This window comes from Rhamphochromis sp. 'chilingali' (assembly GCF_963969265.1).
Source record: "Rhamphochromis sp. 'chilingali' genome assembly, chromosome: 14".
Taxonomy (NCBI): Eukaryota; Metazoa; Chordata; class Actinopteri; order Cichliformes; family Cichlidae; genus Rhamphochromis; species Rhamphochromis sp. 'chilingali'.
Genome location: NC_137941.1, coordinates 24,375,695 through 24,396,059, shown reverse-complemented (window position 1 = coordinate 24,396,059; position 20,365 = coordinate 24,375,695). Strand labels below are relative to the sequence as shown.

Genomic DNA, 20,365 nt, shown 5'->3' with positions numbered 1-20,365 from the left:
GACCACTTTAATTTGAGGACCATTTGTATCAGTATGTGCATAGATTATTATTATTATTATTTTTTTAAACATACAGCTTTACTGTAAAAAATACTTGATTTTTAAAAATGACACTAAATACTTTCTCTTTTAGTTTTCCTATTGGACACAGGGTCAGTTAAGAATTGTAGTTTTTATTTTGATACCTGCTACTTATGTATTTAATATCAATTAATGTAAATTAAAAAAAAATATTGCCTTCAAGTTAATAATATATTCTATACTTGGAATAAGTTAACAAGCACTTTGTTACTTTTTGAAACAGCTGTACATTTATGTATTGTTGTGCACAGAAACATTGGTTAATCTAGTAAATGATATTCTCTTATCACTAACAAACAGCGCAAACACTTGAAATGTGATATAGATAATTTTCAGCTGGTACAGATACACTTACCAGCCACTGTGTTAGCTACATCTTTTTCACCGCACGTTAATTCAAATTTCCAAATCAGCAATTCGGTGTGTACAGGACCTGGACAAGATAACCTGCTGAAGTTCAAATTGGGTATAAGAATGGGAAGGATTTAAGTGACTTTGAGTGTGGCGTGGTTGTTTGTGCCAGACAGGCTGGTGCCAGTATTAGCTGGTCTCTATGGTTTACAGATGGTCTTAAAAAGATGAAATCTTCAGTGAGTCACAGTTCTCTGGGCGAAACTTCCTTGTTGATATCGGAGGTCAGAAGAGAATGACCACACTGCTTTGAATAGGAAGGCAACAGTAACGCAAATAACTTGTTATAATCAAGGTATGCAGAAAAGCATCTGTGAACAGCAGCAGAAGACCACTCCTGTCAGCTAAAACTAGCTATGATTTGCACAACCTCCCCCAAACTGGACAACAGATGACTGGAAAAATGTTTCCTTCATATAAAGTACAACACTGAACGTAACAAAAAGCATTTCTTTACATCACGCACCACATTAAACTGCACACTCTGTTTTCTTTAGTCTTCCATTAACCAAGGCTTTATTATTAATTTAAAGAAACACAAAACATTTGAAAATGGTTCCTTTTGTTCTGTCAAAGTAGTCAACTGAAGTACTCTGTGACATAGAAAAAAAAGGTCTAAAATACTTGCTCAAATCACATTTACAGCACAGCAAGCACAAAATAAATATTTACATTAATTTATAAATTTATCTCTAATAAATTATAACCCCATCTCGCACACACATTAAAGTCATAACGAATATAGGTCTGTACAACAGATGCTGTGTGTGTGTGTGTGTGTGTGTGCGCCTGTGTGTGTGTCCAGAAGGCTTAACGGTGGCTTGTTTGGCATTTACAGCAACCTCCAACTGCACTGACGAGTTTACAGCAATATAGAAAACACTTTGTTGTGATCACTGGAATGTAAGACTAGCCAATAAGTTCGATATCTGAATCCAATCAGCATGGTTTTTGTCCAAAATACAAAACAAAATGAAAAAAAAAAAAACAAACAACCAAAACTCCCGGAGCTCCAGTGTGTGATTTTTATGTGACTGATTTCAAAACATTTATGTTTAGATGAAACAAAACTTGCCCCAAACATTATTGATGACCAACCATTACATGCAGAAAACAACTTGTTAATGTGTGGGGAGGGAGCAAAGGTCTAACGTGTTCACTCGTGACATCTTGTCTGCCGGGCTGTTTACTGTAAGTGTGAAAATGTAAAACGTCTGGTTCAGTATTGAACTACTGTCTGTACTTTAACGACTTCTTTGTCAAATCTGTGTCAGCATGCACGTTTCTCCATCTGTTTGCAGAAAAAGAATATGGCACTCTGGCAGTGCTTGACTGCATCTTTCTGGTTTACTCTGTTTGGTGATGTTTGTCCACTAACCCAGGTGCATGACTTGTGTTTCTGAGAGTGGAAGGTGCTCAGCAGCTACACTGCAGGATAAAAAACAAAAACAAAAATCATTCGAAGTCATCGTCATACTCATATTCATCCAAGTCCAGGTTGCAGTGCGGGGTGGGGATCTCAAAGAAGTGTCTCTTTGTCAGACCCAGCTCACTGGAGATGTGCTGCCCTAAAGGGCTCAGCGGATTTTCATACCTAAATAAAAATACACACAGACAAAACACTCAGTGTCATCAGGGAAAAGATACTTTAACACATTTTAAACCGTCACGAAACAGAAGTCAGAAGTAGTCAGACCAGTTTTTCTTTGCTGTCAGGCCTCCTGTTCTTTCAAATTTAGCAATGTGGGATAAAATTCACAGGCAAAGTTTAGAACAGTGACAGTGAAACTTTGGAAAGAACAGCTGATCAAGCCTCATATTTCCATTCTAAAAACGTCAGAATGCATTCTGACATTGACTGAGGCCAGTCAATTTTCCCCTCCACCTGTTCCTTCTTCACAGCTTCTATACTGGCCTCGACCCATAGAAGTCATTCAAAGTCATTCAAGAATAAAACTGAATTTGACCAACATTTACAGAAACGTTGGAGACATGGTTGATATATATATCTGCCTTCTTTCAGAGAGCTAGATGAAGTTAATGTACCAGGATATCAATATAACAAGCGAGAAATTTGTATTATTTTTCCTTTGATTTAGTTGTAAAGTTTATCAGTTTATTAGCTTTAGGGGTGAGGGTGATTGGATCTTTATTTAGAGAAACAAGTATTCCCATCTAATTCTTAGCAAGAAAATATATTCCCCAAAAATGTCAAAGTACTTTTTCAGTAACTTGGGTAACAGGAGCACAAGGCATGAACAGAGGTGGAAAAAGTTCATTCCCTTATTTTAAGAGGAAGAAGGATAAAAACAGAAGGTGTCCGGTTCAAAAACAGACTCCCAGGTCCAGGCAGTGGCCACGATCATGACACCCTGCTGGCTGACATTACAATTATCTGCCCTATGCTCAGATCAGTGATGGGACAGGTAGACGCTAGGAGTGGGTTTAGGACTAGACTTTCCCAGAGGAAGAATCAGAATCAGAAACTTTATTGTCATTGTCATGAGAACAACGAAATTAAGAATGGTCCCCGATCATTGCATCATCCCTAGCAATATCAAAATATAAATAAAACAATAAAATTCAATAAATAAAATAGATAGAATACTTAAAATACTAATAAGATATAACAGTAAAACATTCACATACATTCCCACACACATGCTTCAGACCGTGCATAGATTAACACAAGAATGGCGTGATGGACATTTTTTTGTAGTATTCAGATGTGTTATTGCAGTTGGATAACAGCTGTGTTTGAGTCTATTAGTCCTTGCTCTGATTGCCCTGTACCGTCTGCCTGAGGGCAACAGTTCGAACAGGGAGTGGCCAGGATGTGAGGTGTCCTGAGGAGAACAGCTGAACCCTGGTGGCACCCTCAGTTTCTTACCTGCTCTGGTTAGCAGCCATGCTTTAGATTTAGTCGGTAGTGTTCCTAAAACCGCCACACAACATAGCTGTCAACAGTCTCATTTATCACAAACTCGCTCTCAGGGCGGCATTGAGCCATGACTCCTGAAAACTTAACAACACAGTGCACTCTCACTCATCTTATGACTTTATCTATGCCATCTGTGAATACTTTACAGCACACTTTCACTCTTCACACAGAAAAATGACTTTACTGATAATAATGATGAATTTTAGATTTACATAGTCAAGCTTAAGGTTATGTGCCTGCTGTCCAAAACAACTTTAAGTAATCAGATATATGCTTACTAATAGCCACAGTTCATGTTCCATCTTATGTGAACAGATTACATTAAAGGAACCATCATACAGATGGCATTAATAATACTCAAATAAGGATAAAATAATCAGTAATTGCCTCAAAGGGGAAAAGTTCAAATTAAACTGGAGGCACTACGACTTTCAGCTGCTGTTGTTCAGGCTTGCAAGCAAAATCAATCCCAGTTTTATTCTCATTTTTTGCACCAATGAGAACAAAAAAAACATCCAATTGCAAACAAGGAGGCTAAAGCTACCATATTCCAATTTATCATATTGCATCAGCTATTCATCATCAAACTTCAGAGACCTCTGGTGCCGTCCTAAATGTAAAAGCATTTTGAATTTGTAAGAAGAAAAGAACTTTTTTTTAAGACTACGAGTGGACATGAAAGTGAATCCTTTTTTCTTTTATCTTTGCTTAAGAAAAACTAAATGTTTGAGAAAAACTGAACCTTGGGTTGTAACTGCTGCCATTTCTGGCAGACCTGTGAGTAACATCACACTTACACATCGTTACACTGGTCATTGGCTGCCTCCTCGGTTACCAGTATGTCGTACTCCTCTGCAGCATATTTCTCCCAGTTTGACAGCTCCTGTCCGTCCGTCTCCACCTCCTTAAAAACACGACAAGTTACATGATCCACTGGCAGGAAAACGAGACACGATGCTGTGTCAAATGTGGTGGCATCCAGTCAGAATTCAATCTTGCTCACCCTTATGACAGAGAACGGGTCCTTTTGCTCATGGTCCAGGTACTTCTCGATGTTGAAGAGCGTGTCAAAGAAGATATGAGCCATCTTGCACCTCTTAAGATCCCGCAGAGTGATCTTACCTGGACGACAAAAATCAGCTACTTCAAATGGAACATTTATGTTTATGATATTAGGTAACTTGTATCTGTCTATATGAGGTTTAGCCTAGGAAGTAGTACTGGTAACCCAGCTACAACATCTACTAAGTCTTTTTACGGTTTGCCTCATCTTGGGGCGGAGGGAGGGATGGGTGTGGTGTTTTGTCCGGAGATTAAAACAGAGTATGGCTTTGGTGACAATATTTCAAACTCTGGCTGCAAATAACGATTTCCCTACTGCTTATTTGGACAATAAATACTTTAAAAGGTAAACTATACTTAATGTTTACTTTCCTGTTTGATTATATTAAATTAAGAAAGAAGAAATCTGAAAACAAAACTTTAAAAAAAAAAAAACAATTCAGGTCATAAACTTAATTTCACCTAAGTAAGCTGTGCTGCTTGGTGACTTAAACAAAGTGATGGAGCGAATTTCTATCACACTGTGGATAACACCAGCAGCTGTCTCTCATCTATCAGTGTCCCCTCAGATAATGATCAATGACCTGGCTTCAAAATGTGTGTGCACGCATGCCACTGTGATTGTGGCATGCGTGCAAACTACAATGTGAATGTCTGAGTGTGTATTAATGTAAAACAGGTCTGACCTTCGACCTCAGGCTTGACAAGGTCAAGCATTTGGCAGAGGCAGTCCTCAAAGGGCAGCGGCTCAATAGCCATGGCCTCCAGCTTCTGGCACTGCTCCTCGTAGAAGTACTCCAGCTCATACATGCTGAGCACCCCGTCCCCATCCAGGTCCATACAGCGGAACCAGTACTCTATGCTAATCAGACATAGATAACGTGAAAGAGGAGGGGCCAGACATGAGCGCAGATGAAACCTCTAAGCAAAAGGATGACGCAATCAGTGTGGCTGAGTGTCAAGATACCTGGTGTCAGTCTTCTTGTCTTCCTCAGAGATGAGGAACCAGACGAAATCAGCGTAACTCAGCCGCCCCTCCTTATACACTCGTCTGTCCCTGACGGAAAACACACAAAACTAGTATTAAAGCTGGCAGTGGAGACTAGATAAGACTTTCATCTTTTTAAACTTGATTACATTTACCTTGTTACTGTTCCTGAGAATATTCTCTCAATCATCTTCTGTGAAATGGCTGGAAAACAAATACACAAAGGGGTCACTTCCAATCCACTGTGTTTGGAAGAAATATCTCTTTTCCCTCTTAGGCAACAGCTCCTTCAGTTACTATACAACTTTTTCACAACACATGTAATCCATTCTCACAGTCTGTAAATCCAGACTGGCTAGTGCAGCTCTTTTTTAGCTTGACAATGCTATAAATCCTCTGGTCATCATTTCGACTGTACGGTGTTAGAAATTGTGCCAGACTTGGCGTCATTGGAATCGAGTATATATGCTGCTCTCTTATTGATCTCGTGTCTCATTTCCCCTGCTTCACTCACAGACCATCAACCAAGAACATGTGGTGTGGAGTGTGTGGGGAGGAAGTGTCAAAGACAAATCTTTTTTTCCTGGCTGTGTGTTTGTTTTGTGAGGAGTAAGCCCGGACGGACCCAATAACATTTACAAATGCCTTTTTTTGTTCTATGTAGTTTCAGCCTACTGACTGTGCTGCCACTGGCAGCAAGACTTAAGCAGAGTTCATTTGGTTCTGATGAGGCTGAGCACTCCTCTTCTATCTTCTGTATGCATTTTTACAAAATACATGTTGATGGGACATAAAGAAAAAACTATATTGACCAAACTAATGATTTAAAAAAGGCAGGGGTGTGTTTGTGCACCTTGGTCATTGTGTCCTGCTAAGTCCTTCTGGTCTATGTAGAGGTCGTGATCGGTGTCCAGCTCCCAGAACTTGCAGTAAATAACATAGAAATGTTCGTAGGAGAAGAACTCTGTCAGCTGGTTCACATCCTCTTCTTGCTCCAGCAGCGCCACGTTCTACCCAGCAGAAAGTAGAAAAATCTCTCATTATGATTATAGACCAGTTACTATTGAAAATGATTCTTTTAACAGTTTATAAAGTCCCATCCCCCAAAAATTGAAGTTAATATGCATTTCCATATTGATGTGATTTCATTATTATTTTTTGAAAAGAGAAAAAAAACATATGAGATGTTTTAGAGTCCAAACAAATTGAGAGAAATGGTTATTATACATCTGTTTAAATTAAAAAAAAAAAAAAAAAGCAGAGTATGTGAATAAATACCTGGAGAAAGTTACTCTTCCTGAGCTCAGAACATGTTATTTTCCCCGTCCATGACCGGTTCACATTGTAAAATACCCTCTGAATCACCTGAAAAACAATGGACAGTCTTATCTTTGAGATAATGCCATTTCCGTGTTTCACTACAAAGTGCAGTGGTGTATAATTAAGGCATACCGTTGTGATGTATCGCGAGTGAAAGTCTGGTGCCTCTTTTAGAAAGGCCAGGCCCGGGTGTGAGTTCACTACATCCTGGGAACATAAAGAACAAACCAGCTCACTTTGATGTTACTCTGCTTGATTTATAAAGCCAAACAAAAACAAAATAAACAAACAACCAAGCGATAAAGATCACCCCGATGACACGCTATGCCTTCTGCACTAACAAAAAGATACGCTCAGTTAAATTCTGCAGTTATTTCCAGGCACCAGCTAAATGACAGACAACATCTGTCTTTCTTTACAGGTATACAAAGCACATGACTTTCAAAGAAGGAATGAAAATGAACAAAACTGATTCACACATCAGTAGCTGCCAGTGTTTATAGTTTATAAACAGTGCTATGTAAAGAAATTCTCCTTTTTAGGAAATCAGAATTTTCTTTGATTTACAAATTTTTTAAAATTCTCGTCCAACTTGTTTCGGGATGAGCTTGAGCCCTTTTTAACTGACAAAGTGTTAGGAAGGCCAAAAAGAATATGTTTACTGAGTGACCTTCTCTCCTTTCTAACGCCATAAAGTCACAGTGAGGGTGCTGCATTTCAAGTGAACACTGCAGCTATATTCTTGCCGTGAAACTCCCTCATGTCGCTTCTTTATTCTACTCCCCATCTTTCTACTGGAGGAAAGAATTGTTGACATAAATGTGAAGGCGGCAATGAAATTAAAAGGCCTTATTTTCAGGGCAGTCGTCGTGCCTCTTTGACTCTTACTGTGAGAAATTAAATCATAGAGAAACACATAAATCACAGGGCACAGGAAACAGGCGGGGACAGTCAAATCTACTCCACTGCAATCCGCCTTTCATTCATCAAAACAGTCAAAGGCGATTCGCTGAGTGGAACCACACAAATTAAACGGCGTGAGCCACAAGGCATCTCTGGTGGTATGCTAACGGGCGTTCAGCTCAGATCGCCACTTCTGCCAGCATGAAAATGAATCAGGTGTAGGGTGGGGCGTGTGTGGCACACCAACAGCTTGTCAGCTGGGATGCGAATACAAATAGCCGCCACAGCAGGTCCACATGGTAAGAATTTCCAAACAGTCAATTAAACCTCTCTTTTGAGGAATATAAATGAACCATAAGTCCAGGTTTTTGTGACTATTTTAGTACCATAATGCATTTATAACATGAGCCACATTTTCATCTCTATCAGGAGACTCTTCTCTCATAACACTATATTCCAAGCTTACAGTAAGGTGGCTGAATTAGTCCTCCGCCACATGAAAAAGCACAGTCTCAGCAGGGCAGTCTAAAAACATACGTCCAGTTTGCACCACCCAAGCCAATGCTATTTTGCCATCCCACACTGCCAAATCCAGCCCTCTCCCTGGGTGTGCTACAGCCAGTACCTGCAGGAATGGAATAAAGTCATCTTGTTCCAGGTAATTACAGCCAGGCTTGGCCAAGAGGTGCACAAATTTAGAAGCGTCATCATGACAGGTCAGCAGAGTTCTGGAGGAGAAAAGAGAGAACAGATGGTTACAAGGTTACTCCCACTTTGGCTGTTAAGTTGCCTCTGTCTGTTTTATCATTCCTTCAAAAGCATAAGTTTGACAATGTTGTACTAAAAAGTGCTTATGTGAAAGTATAATACATTCTGAAATTAAGATTCTGTATCGCTGCTGGGTGATTATAAGCATGGAGTGTTATGGTAGCAACTCAAAAATAATGGGAGTGTCTGTTGTGGCCTCTTCTAAGAATGGCTCAGTCATGAGCTAAAGTCAAAGGGCAAGTCTGTCCAGTTCTCTGGAGGCTTAAGATATTAATACAAGAGCATGCCTATTGCACACAACCACATTCAGTGCAAATCACCAGTATAAAAGCCCCTTGGTATTCCTTTCAGTTTCATGTAGAAAGACACTGAAAGGATGTTTTCATTTATACACTGTATGTATACAGAGCGTCTTTCCCCTTGTGATGTTTATGAGGGCAAAGATTTTTTGTTTAGGAATGAAAAGGAAAATGCAATAACAGCAGAGATAATAGCAGTGTATGTTATTCCCAGCGAGTGGTCATCATTGTTCAAAGGAGATTGTTTAAGCCATTTGGCTGTGAGTGAATGCACCAGTGGTCTAGTGACAATAAGAGAAGCTATTGTCTTACTTTCTCCACATAGCCACAAACTTGTGAACGGACACGAAGCCCGTCCTGTCGCCTCCAGCTGAGCAGAACAATGGCACTTTCCAGTAGATGGGACACTCACAGGCCTATGGAGACAAGGTGGCAGAAGAAACGGGGTAGTGTGTGATCAGGATTTAGAGAAGATAGAGGAGAAAGATTAAATAGAAATGCAAACTCCACAAAACACATGTGACCATTAATGCAGAAATGAATAGTGAAAAGACATCAGAATCAGAATGAGTGTTTCACGGTTTAAAGACTTCCCAGAGGAAACCTAGCTGTCATTGCTCTCTTTACTCAGGTTCCCCTCTGACCATCACCAACCTTCTTCAAGGTCACGGAAATAATATTTTTCCAGGAGGTTTTAAACATCAGCAAACATTCGTACAGTCAGGAGCTAAATGGCACTAATGAAAATAATTTGCTGTGTGGCAGCTCCATGCTACAAATTATCTACTCACCTTGGCAACCTGCCCCATATCCTCAATGGTGGCTCTTTCATTTGGGAATTGGGAAAATATTTTCTCAATTTTGGAAATGAGGCCGTCAATGTTAAGGTTGGCTTGGGGACGGCCCTGTGGGAAGTAAAACTTGGGAATGCTTTCACTCAGTGCTGTGGTGACTGGCTCCTCCGTCCTCACCTGAGCCTGGGATGAACACAGAGAAACAAGCAGTTAGCGGCTGATGCTAGCAAAGGCTAAGACCACTCAGCTCAAGTATTCCAGCATGAGCTCGAGGCTCGTCTGAACACAAACTCTACACATTGCTGGCATTCATGTAACTATACCTCTCAGCAGCCCAAAGGCCATCAGGGAAGAGTTGTGACTACTCAGCAATCACAATTATTCATGTGACTGACATTTTGCTCCAATACAAATTCACTAAAAGATAAATAATATCTACCAGTGTTTGTAACTTATAATCATTTATTTATGAAACAGTGTCAAAAGGATTTAAGAATTTAGGGCTTTAGACTGGATATAGAAATCTGCAGATAGTAGAAGTCTATAGTCATGATGTGGACAACTTGTGCTACATTAGTCAAATGATTGGTCTAAAGGGTGTTTTGTTTGAAATCTTAATGGAGAATGAGCAGTTTGTACTGAATAATGATTACAGGCTACCTGTGGCCAACTACAATAGGGTATTATACTAAATTTAGTCTTGCAATCTTTGTGCACTGTGATTCAGATGTAAACATGGTGACTTAAAACAACAAGTGTGTTTTAATAAGTCATTTTAAAACTGCTCTACTTTTGTTTCCACTTAAGGAAAACACAGAATTTCAAGATTTTATCTTAAATGTTAGGATCCATGTAAAGAGAAGTGAAAAAAATAATTGCAAGATTTTACTACAAGCTTCCTAATAAATGCATGTAAATGGAGAGGCACACTATCAAACATGGTTCATGGCAGATGTTATGGATGGCTCTTTCAAGTACCCAAGTAAATCACGAGTGACAGTGTTATCACTTAAACGAGTGCTGTTCGTCTACGGCCACTATGGTTGTCTTTAGTGGAGGGAAACACAGCTGAGGAACTAAATGAGTTTCGGACTGCAATGTTATGAATGTGTGCCTCAAAAGGAGAGCAACAGCTTTTTAAAAACAGAAAAATGAAAGCCTGCCTTTTTTATTTGTTTTTGTTTTAGCTGTGGGTATTTTTCTTCTTTATTATTGACTGTGATCTATTTTATTCTGTTCTACGAAGCACTTTAGAGTTATGTCTTGAAAAAAATGTTATACAAATAAAGTTTATTTGTTTTATTGGCAGGATATTATAGGCAAGAAACAAAACTGAAACAGGATTAAGTCAGGGATATACTCTGAACACAGCAGAGGCTAGTGGCTTGAAATGAATGTATTCACCTTCGATGCTTGTGTTTGTGCAGTTTCCTAAGTGATATAAAAACCTGCCTTTATGTTGGAGCTTGCATACGTCTGTGTCTGTTATTATTACTATGATCCCAGGCAGAAAACATCATTTTTTATTGTCAGAGCTTGGTTGCTTGTGCTGTATAATATTATTTTGTTCATTTATGCTTTGTTTAACCATGAAAACATGTGTTTCCTGACTATGGAAAATAACATATTCTCTATTCTAACAATGGAGACATAATATTATGTCCAGGAATGTCACAGTGAATCCAACTGACCACACCAACAGAGCATAGCTGGCATATTAGGAAGATATCAAACTCACTGATAAAAATGACCACTGTGTCACTCACACGGTGCTATGAGCCTTACACATAAAAAGACAACGCGCTCAGTGCCAAATGAGTTGTTATGCTGCACTTATCACTATGCAGACTTTAAAAGACGTACAAATTACCTTGTAAAATCATCACTAGGAACTTGAATGACTGTGTAAACATTAGACTACTTCTTATTGTTGCTATTTTATTGCCATTTTATTATTGTTGTAATTTTAATGTTTGTTTGAAACAGGTCTCTCTTGTAAATGAGACAGTGAGTCTCAATGGGACTACCTGTATAAATAAAGGTTACATTTAAAAAACAAAACAAAAACCCAGTTACTAAATACAGCCTGAGCAGACTATACTTTGCTCTCAATCGTCATTCTCAAAGACTATTCAAATGAGTCAACAATGCTCTAACCGAATCATTTTGTGAGGCCTCTAATAACTACATAAACACACCCACACTTTGCTCAGTTAAGACACCAAAAATAACATCTTGCTGTTTCTTTTGGTCAAACATGTATTCTACCCAAAGTTTATTAGACTAAGTCTCCATGTAACATCATGACTGTAACAATAAAACATTCAACAATAGCTTAGAAAGGCCTTAAATTACAGATCTAAACATAACAGGATGGTAAATCTTTCCTTGCCAGCTTCTACTTATATGACTGTTAGTACTGTCTGAAAATGTTTTGTTGTACTCTAATAAATGATGAATGCTGCTGATCCTCCGCTCTTGTCAACTGTGTTGGTGTGAGCCATGGCTATAAAAGGACATAAACATCTCCCGTTGCCCTGCCCCGCACTGTCCCCTCTTTCTCTCACTTCATGCTAACCGCTAGCAAAGCTCTTGAGCACAACTGCTAAGCCACATGACATTTTACATATTCCCCATGATGTGGTCTGAAAGAGGACAGAGAGGCAGCTGTGCATAACATACCACAAAAGATGAAACACCATCCAGTACGCTTAAATTTCCTACATCTCCGTACAAATGAAGAATACCTTCATTAACAAAAAGAAGAACTGATTGCACAACAATATTTCACATGACACAGCTGTGCGTGAAAGCAAAGTTTACAATATGCCCAGAAAAAGACTTAACTACTACTTTGCCTTTATTTGCCTAATCCGTTATTGTACTTTAATTAGTAATTGTGCTACAGTGACATCTGAATACCAAGAAAGTAAGCCCATAAATACCAGTCAACATTAATAGACCTGTCCCCTCACTGAAAGGCCAGCAAAGCCTGTTTGACACAGCATACACTCACACAAACACCTGCCTGTCCTTGCTGGAAGGCTCTCAGCCTCTTCTTAAACCGAGAGGGCAGAACAAAGTCACATCCACGTGCCAGCAGAGCCAGCTCCTTCCTCAGGTCAGGGTCCTGACGCAGGGATAGCTCCTTCATCCTCATCCTCGCTCCACACAGGACGAGGAACACATAAACATAAACAACACTCAATCCAGCGTTATCCCCTTGACCATGCAGTCACCACTGTAAGTTAAAAGGCAGTGGAAGCAGTGAAGCTTCTCTGTGCGTATGTCCCTGTGGTTGTCCTCCGTTTGAGTGAGAGCCACTTAATGCATGAGAGCAGCTGCTACTGTGACTCTCTCTCCCATTCCAGATCTGGTCTCACAATTTCAGCTCAGCCTGCTGCTCTGTCCCAGCCTCTACCCAACATGCACACGCACACACACAGACGCAGCAGTGTCAGGGAGCCCTTGCCTCAAAGCTGCTGGGGAGATAAGGAAGAACTGGGTGCATGTGTGTGGGAGTCACCTAGTGTATGTGTGGGATGGGAGGGGGTTCAATGGATCTGCCCTTTCCAGTTTGCATTCCTGAGTCCTCATTGAAGGTTATGTAAAGAGACAGACCTGTTGTTGCAGCTAGCAGTCGCCAGAGTTCAACTACAGGATGGATCTCCATATGACAATGTCACACTGTTCAAGCTAAATGGTTTTCCTTCTGAAAGCTTCCACAAAACAAAAAACTTGGGAAACTGACCCCCTTATTCTTTAAAAGGCATCAGGGTGCTAATGAGAAAATTCAGAATAAACCCCTGAAGTGATGGAATATAATGAAAGCTGCATATTACTTCTACTGTCACTAAATTTGCCTCCAAGCATAGATCACAAAAAGAGATTGAGCCAGAACAAGCTACTGATGCATGGGTATGTAAAGTAAATAAGAAGGGTATTTACTATTTAATGACAGAAAACAAGGGTCCACTCATCAGATCATATCTAGACAGCCATACATTTTCCCCATACGTTCTGCATGCTGTCTTCTGGTGGTTTTTGTTTTGCCTTCCCTTCGCAAGCTTAGGCTGCCAGCCATTCCACATCTTATTATAGTTGATGGGCAACAGAGCGAGGCAACGGGACATGCCAAATTCAAAGACTGATGACCGAACCAGTCCGTGCCTATTAAAAGCACCACCAAGCACTGTTTGGGCAATCCAAGAAACTAGATCTGGAAAAACATGAGTGTATCTTTAGTCCTCAAACAAACATCTACTTCCGATTGCTGTTATCCTGAAATGACAGCAATTACATCAATTCTCCATAAACGCACTGATCTAACAGCTGTAGAGTTGCGTTGACTGCAGAGATTGTAGACAGGGCAAAGCCCAACGCCTAAACACCTTCTCATGCAAGTAGCTAATCAAACAGAAATGTCATAGAAATGTCCGCATCAGAAGACTATGTAAATAAACCTGTATCTGTTAATGGCATTGTCCATAGAAACTAAAAGCACACCCACTGTATTTTTAGATGACAGGACTCCACAGTTTTCCACTGGTTTCTGCTCAGTCCCAGTCCCTGGCGTCTTCCCTACAGGATGCTGCTGCTGCTTGATAAGCTGTTTGTATACATTCATTTCACATCAGCTGCCTTTTGCTGATGCTCTCAATACAAATGAAACGTAGAAAGGAAAGCACAACCAAAAGAAACAAAACAAAAACACTCCAACAAACCCTTGACCAGATTCAAGCTTGAACTCTCATCTACTGTTCAGTCTATTTTTGCATAAGCAAACAAAATGTGAAGTCTGTTCCATAAACAGAGCCATCACGACACAGCAGGGATAACAATGTGTTGTTTTACACATGTAAAAATAACCCCATGGGTGTGAGAAGTGATGGTGCACAGGTTCTGTATAAAGTTTGTGCTTTTTAATTAACCAGATAAGACGAGCTCCAGCAGGCGCTATAACAAACTAAATCATCTTAGGGCCACTCCAGGAAAGTTGTCTGAACAGCACCTTGAGAGGCAACTATCTTACAGACAAGCTGCTAAACATCCCCGGGCTGATGGGTCACTTAGTAAACAGAAAAGCAGGAAAACTCAAGCTGACCCCATAATGTGTCCAATCTCTAAACTGTGAAATCTGATTTGTACACAACAATATGTTAAGTCATGTTGACTTAACCGAATTACAGATGAGATTATGAAACACACTGTTCACTGTTAGAGACCTCTGGCAGATCTACGTGTTAGCATTTCAAGCACTCAGATGGCAAGATGAAGGTGGATTTTAGATGGGCTTCAGCAGACTCATACTCTACAACTATGATATTCAAGAGACCAAACCCACCAATCCTATCTGACAGTGACATGATTTCTACATCCAATCAGTGGCGACTTAAACCATCACAACCCTTTGGTAGAGCCACAGCTTGTTCACAGAATGAGAACAAAGCCAGTGTTGCAGTGAAATCCAGAAAGCTCTAACTCAAATCCCCACAACTGGGATTTGAGTTAGACCATCTATGATGGGGATTTGGGATACATGTGAATATTTGTCAGACATTCAACTGAGTAACTGATAACACAGTGGTCACAGACAGAACATGATGTGAGTAACAAATGTCATAGCAGTCTAACCTAGATATTTGAATGAAAATCAATGTAACCAATATGAACAAGAAGTAGAGCAAAGGAAGAAGCTGTAGCTGAGACACAGGCACACCGGTACTTGTATAACAGCACTGCAGTCTGTTTGTTTAAAGATTAGGTTGTAAAGGAAGTTTGTAAAGTTTTTTTCTTCTATTGGCACCATAAGATATTTAAGCAGGATGATAAAATGTTGATGTACCGTACTTTTTTGACATTAATGGCATAACTAGGTAATAGGAATTAATATGTCAAACAATTACACTTTTTATCAAGATATTCAAATCTCATGAAAGTAGGAGATGCCACCACTGAAGAAATATGCTTTCAATGCATCCTGTAGTTTTACAGAAAGCTCACAGTACTAGTTAAAAACAACATTTGCTATTGTACAACGTTGACGCACAAATGACTGAGACTCCAAAATAATAGCACTTGCGGGAAACACTTTAACACCTGGTGCTCTCTGACAGGTCAGACAACTGATAACGTGACCCCAGACCCCCTGCTTCAAATAGCTTCTATGTTGCTGAGTGCAACCAAGCATGTTTTAAAAAGATGTCTTAAGAAATGCACGATATACCAAATGCAGATGCGGAGAACAGAAAAAAAAGTGAAACCCTCAAATGCAATGTGCTCTCACTGCCCTATATTTCAATAACTCACTGTTTGACCAATTGGACTCCTAACATTGAAGTGATTTTACGTGTTGAGCTACACAGCAGCTCTGAAAGCCAAGCATTCACGGGAGAGCTGATATTTACTGTACATAGTGTAAATAAAAGACCTGCAACTACATATCCTGACAATGAGCAGCATCTAATGGAAGCAGTTTCAAAGGAAATTACGCAGAAGATGAATGTGCTGCCACACCTCATCTCACTGGCAGAGTTCTGGGTATCCAATGCCAGCACAAGGGAACCAAGGCTATCTATATCAGTGTCTGATGTCAAAGTCAGACCAGCTGTTCCAGGCTGCATCAGTGTGACATAAATCGAATTTTTTAGTAATCCTTTGAAGAATGCATCTGTATGCAGGAATTCATTTTGTTGTCTTAAAATAGAAGTATTGCATTTATTCACCCTCACAATCCCTCTAATATTGAGTGACACAGTGTGGCCACATGCCATGACACATCACAGCAGAATATACAAACTGCCCAGCAGTTGCCTTATAACTGATTGATCAGCGGAGAGAGGGCATTAGCGGGCAAATTTCACAGTGGTATGTGAGAGTGCGTGTGTGTGTGTGTATGTATGCAAATATCCAAAAGTTTAGATTCAACCCTCCAACTGTTCAAATGATTAAGGCTCAAGATAAAGAACAGAAACAAAGAAAGCCCCTGATAGACAGTTAAAGATAATCGATTACTCTAGTTTCAAAGAGTGACTCTACAATCCACACTTCCTCTTGTGGTCAGGCTATTAAATAATCAACTATAGCTATGAAGAATGAGGTTTTACCTCAACCCCAAAATTTATAATAGATAAAACTGATGGACATTTAATTAGTTAATTTCATTTTATTGTCCTCTATTGAAATACGCTGTTTATCTGTGCCTATAAGGCTGTGCAGTAAGTTGTAAGACCATAGTTAAGCATAGTTATTTATTTTATAACATACTACCACTAGTGCTACAACTGGTCCTGCTAGTCATGTTTCTAATATATAAACATGTAAGTTGAAACAAACATTAGATCTCATTCTCCTGCTCTGTTATTTTACATGTCTACTTGAAGATCTCCTCATGCACCTCTTTAGCATGTCACTAACATGTAGGAGGTGGGGTCCTGAGGACCGTATGCCTCCAGCTGTCTCAGGCTGTCTCACTGTCATCACATGCACTAATGTCCACAATCTATCACTACTCTAGGCTTTCACGTTGCACTTCTCATCCTAACAGATTATGAGTCCTTGAGCAGATATACAAAATATTTACGGGCAGCTAACTATTTTGTGTAGATTGTTTTTAGGCCATAATCTAAACAATCCAAAGCAAAGCACCTTGGACCCAGCACAGTAAGAAGTACAGCACACAGACTGAAAGAAGTAACCAGAGCGCCAGGGACAGGCTAGGTTCAGACACTCCCACTTCTCATACCACACTAATTCATGGGTGAGGCCTGAACATTTGGAAAGTATTTGACTAATAATCACTACATACGCCTACAGACAAGAAGGCTCCACTGTGACTGGGTAGAGTGGACAGCCTCTAAATGTCTTTGATGCTGTAGGTCACTCAGCATCCTCTTGTGGCCAGTGAGAGCAAACAGAGATCCCAGAACATACAAGTAAGGGAAACTTGACAATTAAATCAGTGTTAATACAGAATTTAAAAAAGAATTACAAAAAAAACATTGCAAAGACAGATGTTAAGCAAATATAAGTGAAATCCACACTATGTCCATTTAGAAGTAGCATTAAACGGGACATGTATGCTTTGTATGACAAAGCTCAACTTATGACTAAAACAGAATTTTTTTTTTAGATTGGAAAAAAGTAACTAGGAGGAGGATAACATTAATGTTTACAAACTTTTCATGTGAGATATTTCGATGCTAAAGTAAATTATCAGTGGCAGAAGCCAATGTTTATCTAGTGTGTTGCATCAGTGTTGCACTGGTTAAAAGTTGTTTTAGATCTTGTTTAATAAAGTGTGATGAAGAGGGAAGTTTCTTTTTTCTCCCTTGTTTCCATGTTGCAAAAAGGAAAACTAAACAATAACAACAACAACAACAAAAAAGGCCCCAAAAACTCTACCACTTTTGGCTAAATTAGCATTTTTAACACTGACCCAGAATTTCAAGCTCAGACATGTCCTTTTTGCAAGTACATTAAGTTTGTACGTCATTCATTTAACTCACAATAGCATAGCAGTTGTTCGGGTCATTACTGACTGGAAAATCAACAGTTTATGATTTCAGCTAGTTTAATTAATTAGAGTTTAATGAGCCAGATAAACATTATTTGATCCTAAAATGGTCAGAAATAACAAGAAAACCCATAGTTTTCTATCAAATAAGGTGACACATAGAGACTGCATTTCCTGTTCCACATCATACTCGCTTTGCTGCTGCCCCACCAAAAGGCCCATTCTGTGCCACGAAAACCTTGGTTTAAATGTGCAAATATGGATTTAATTTCAGGTTACTGTATGGATTGCACAATACTAAAAAGATATGCAGATAAACTGCCAGTTAAACATACAAATAAGTGCATTAAAACTATAAAGATAAACTTACCAGACTGATAAGCTGTTGTGTAAAAAAATGCCAAGCCAGGATTGCTTTATAGTTGGCTTACCAGAAAGCAAAGAGAGGTTCCCCTTTCGACTTTTAAATACATGTTTACTATCGGTATGCAAAGAGTTTAAAATATTCAAATCATTGTGCAACACACCCTCAAGTACCTCAAGGTGGTTTCAGGAAGAAAAAGAACAGGGTGGCACACCTTGTTTTTCATACTAGTAAATCAAAAACTGTCTGCAGTGTAATGCCTTTAGGATAAAAAAACAAACAAAAAAAAACGGACTAACAGCTGGCACAATGCAGAACTCCTTGTTTAGTGGATCTTAGTATGTTTGTGGATTTTTTCCTGTGGCACCTTAAGACCTTTTGGCTAAATTTTTCAACAATTAGTTAAATGCTTACTAAAAAACATGGAAAATATTTTTTGGAGTTATTGTTCGAATACACAGTTTACCTTCTTTGTGCTGAGAGATCTCCGTAGTACTCTTCCACTTGGTCCAGTCATTCTGGTGTTACTGCTACTTCGGGAAGGCAGGGTACTGGTAGATGGGGTGCCGAAAGGTGTACTTAAGGGAGCAGGCCTCTTCTCTGCCAGGTTCTTCTGTGATGCCACATTGTTGTTTTCATTGAAGCTTAACGACCTTTTATCAGGAACGTCCCCAGTACCTAATTCAATAGGCTGTCCACTTTTGATTAGATCAAGATAATTTTTGAGTATTGACTGAGTTGTAGGATCACTCAACCAGTTGAGAAATAGCTCGTCTACTTTCATTTTAAGAACCGGCTGGAGAACTTGTGGTGACGGCATTTTGGGCAATGTCGTCTAAAGCTTCCTCTGATGACCGTACCTGCGAAGAATTAAAAGCATCTTTAAACTCACACCACCAATATCTGCCTCCCACACAACGTCCATAGATGACACGAAACTGTCAGAGCAGCGGCGCTGAGTAGGTCACTGAGCAAAAAAACATGACACGAGCAGTAGCCCTTGCTTTGAGTACAAACCAACACTCACTCATGTTATTGAAATTTAGCGCGAAGCGTCAATGCTTTAGCCCATAGGCGAAAGTGGAAAACCCATATGACTTCAATAATGTTTCCAGCCAATTTTAATCCACCACACGTCAAAAACGGCTGCATAAAGTAAACATTTCAAAAGCTTCTGTTAATTAAACCTATCCTTCTATGGAAGAACGGGGACTACAACAGGTTTAGCTACTATAGCTTTAGCAGCTAGCGCCAACTAGCCAATAAATGCACCCACCTTGCCGTGAATGGACAGCAATGCAAAACACGTTAATATGACTCTACATTTCCTTCATAAGCGATGATACTCAGCGTACGTTCGGCTAACAGTCAAAAATAAAAGCACCATCGAAAATCCGGTGACATTCATTTCACTGGGAGAAAACACAGCAGACAGGAACAACTTTTCAGGCTCTCGTTCCCCTGGTAACCACACAGCGTTATCGCGAGATCGTCCACTCTCCGCGGAGTCAGTAAGCACTTGAGCTGACGCACACCTGTTAAAATTTAGAAGTGTGGAAGTATTTCTCATATAATGGTTCTATTTCCCCCGCTACATAAGCCTATTCTAACACTGTAGTATTCTCATTTATAAGTAACAACAAAAGCCTTACTGCCAAGTCTGTCTCAGTAAGTATTAGAAGTGTTTTCAAAGAAACTAGGCCGTAGCCCGTCGACTTGGACTTATTAACGTCCAATGATTTCATCTCCTAAGTTTAATAAGTTCATTTTTATGACTGTAGTATGTAGTATTATAGTGATAAAAAATATATAAGCATGTAATATAATACATAGTAAGTTTACGATATATTGTGGATTAGTATAAATTGTATGAGGTTGCTATTATTGCTTGTGCATCTTGAGACACTAATTTAATACAG

At 39.5% G+C, this 20,365-nt stretch overlaps 1 protein-coding gene across 3 annotated transcripts; it reads right to left on the bottom strand.

The window, feature by feature from the left end:
* Nucleotides 1–969: 969 nt before the first annotated feature.
* On the bottom strand, nt 970–19,907 carry ppp2r3b (protein phosphatase 2, regulatory subunit B'', beta). 3 transcript variants are annotated; one of them, XM_080902523.1, is made up of 14 exons: nt 19,723–19,907; nt 18,913–19,306; nt 9,565–9,750; nt 9,086–9,189; nt 8,332–8,434; nt 6,936–7,010; nt 6,762–6,848; nt 6,337–6,493; nt 5,639–5,687; nt 5,463–5,552; nt 5,182–5,357; nt 4,437–4,555; nt 4,231–4,337; nt 970–2,086 (listed from the first exon to the last, which is right to left on the bottom strand). In XM_080902523.1, the coding sequence occupies exons 2-14, from the start codon at nt 19,264–19,266 to the stop codon at nt 1,948–1,950; spliced, it is 1,746 nt and encodes a 581-aa protein (XP_080758649.1). In that variant the 5' UTR covers nt 19,267–19,306; nt 19,723–19,907; the 3' UTR covers nt 970–1,947. The 3 variants fall into 3 exon arrangements, with proteins under 3 accessions (XP_080758649.1, XP_080758650.1, XP_080758651.1); XM_080902524.1 differs by lacking the exons at nt 18,913–19,306; nt 19,723–19,907 and adding an exon at nt 12,584–13,060; XM_080902525.1 differs by lacking the exons at nt 18,913–19,306; nt 19,723–19,907 and adding an exon at nt 12,596–13,060.
* Between the last annotated feature and the right edge of the window lie 458 nt (nt 19,908–20,365).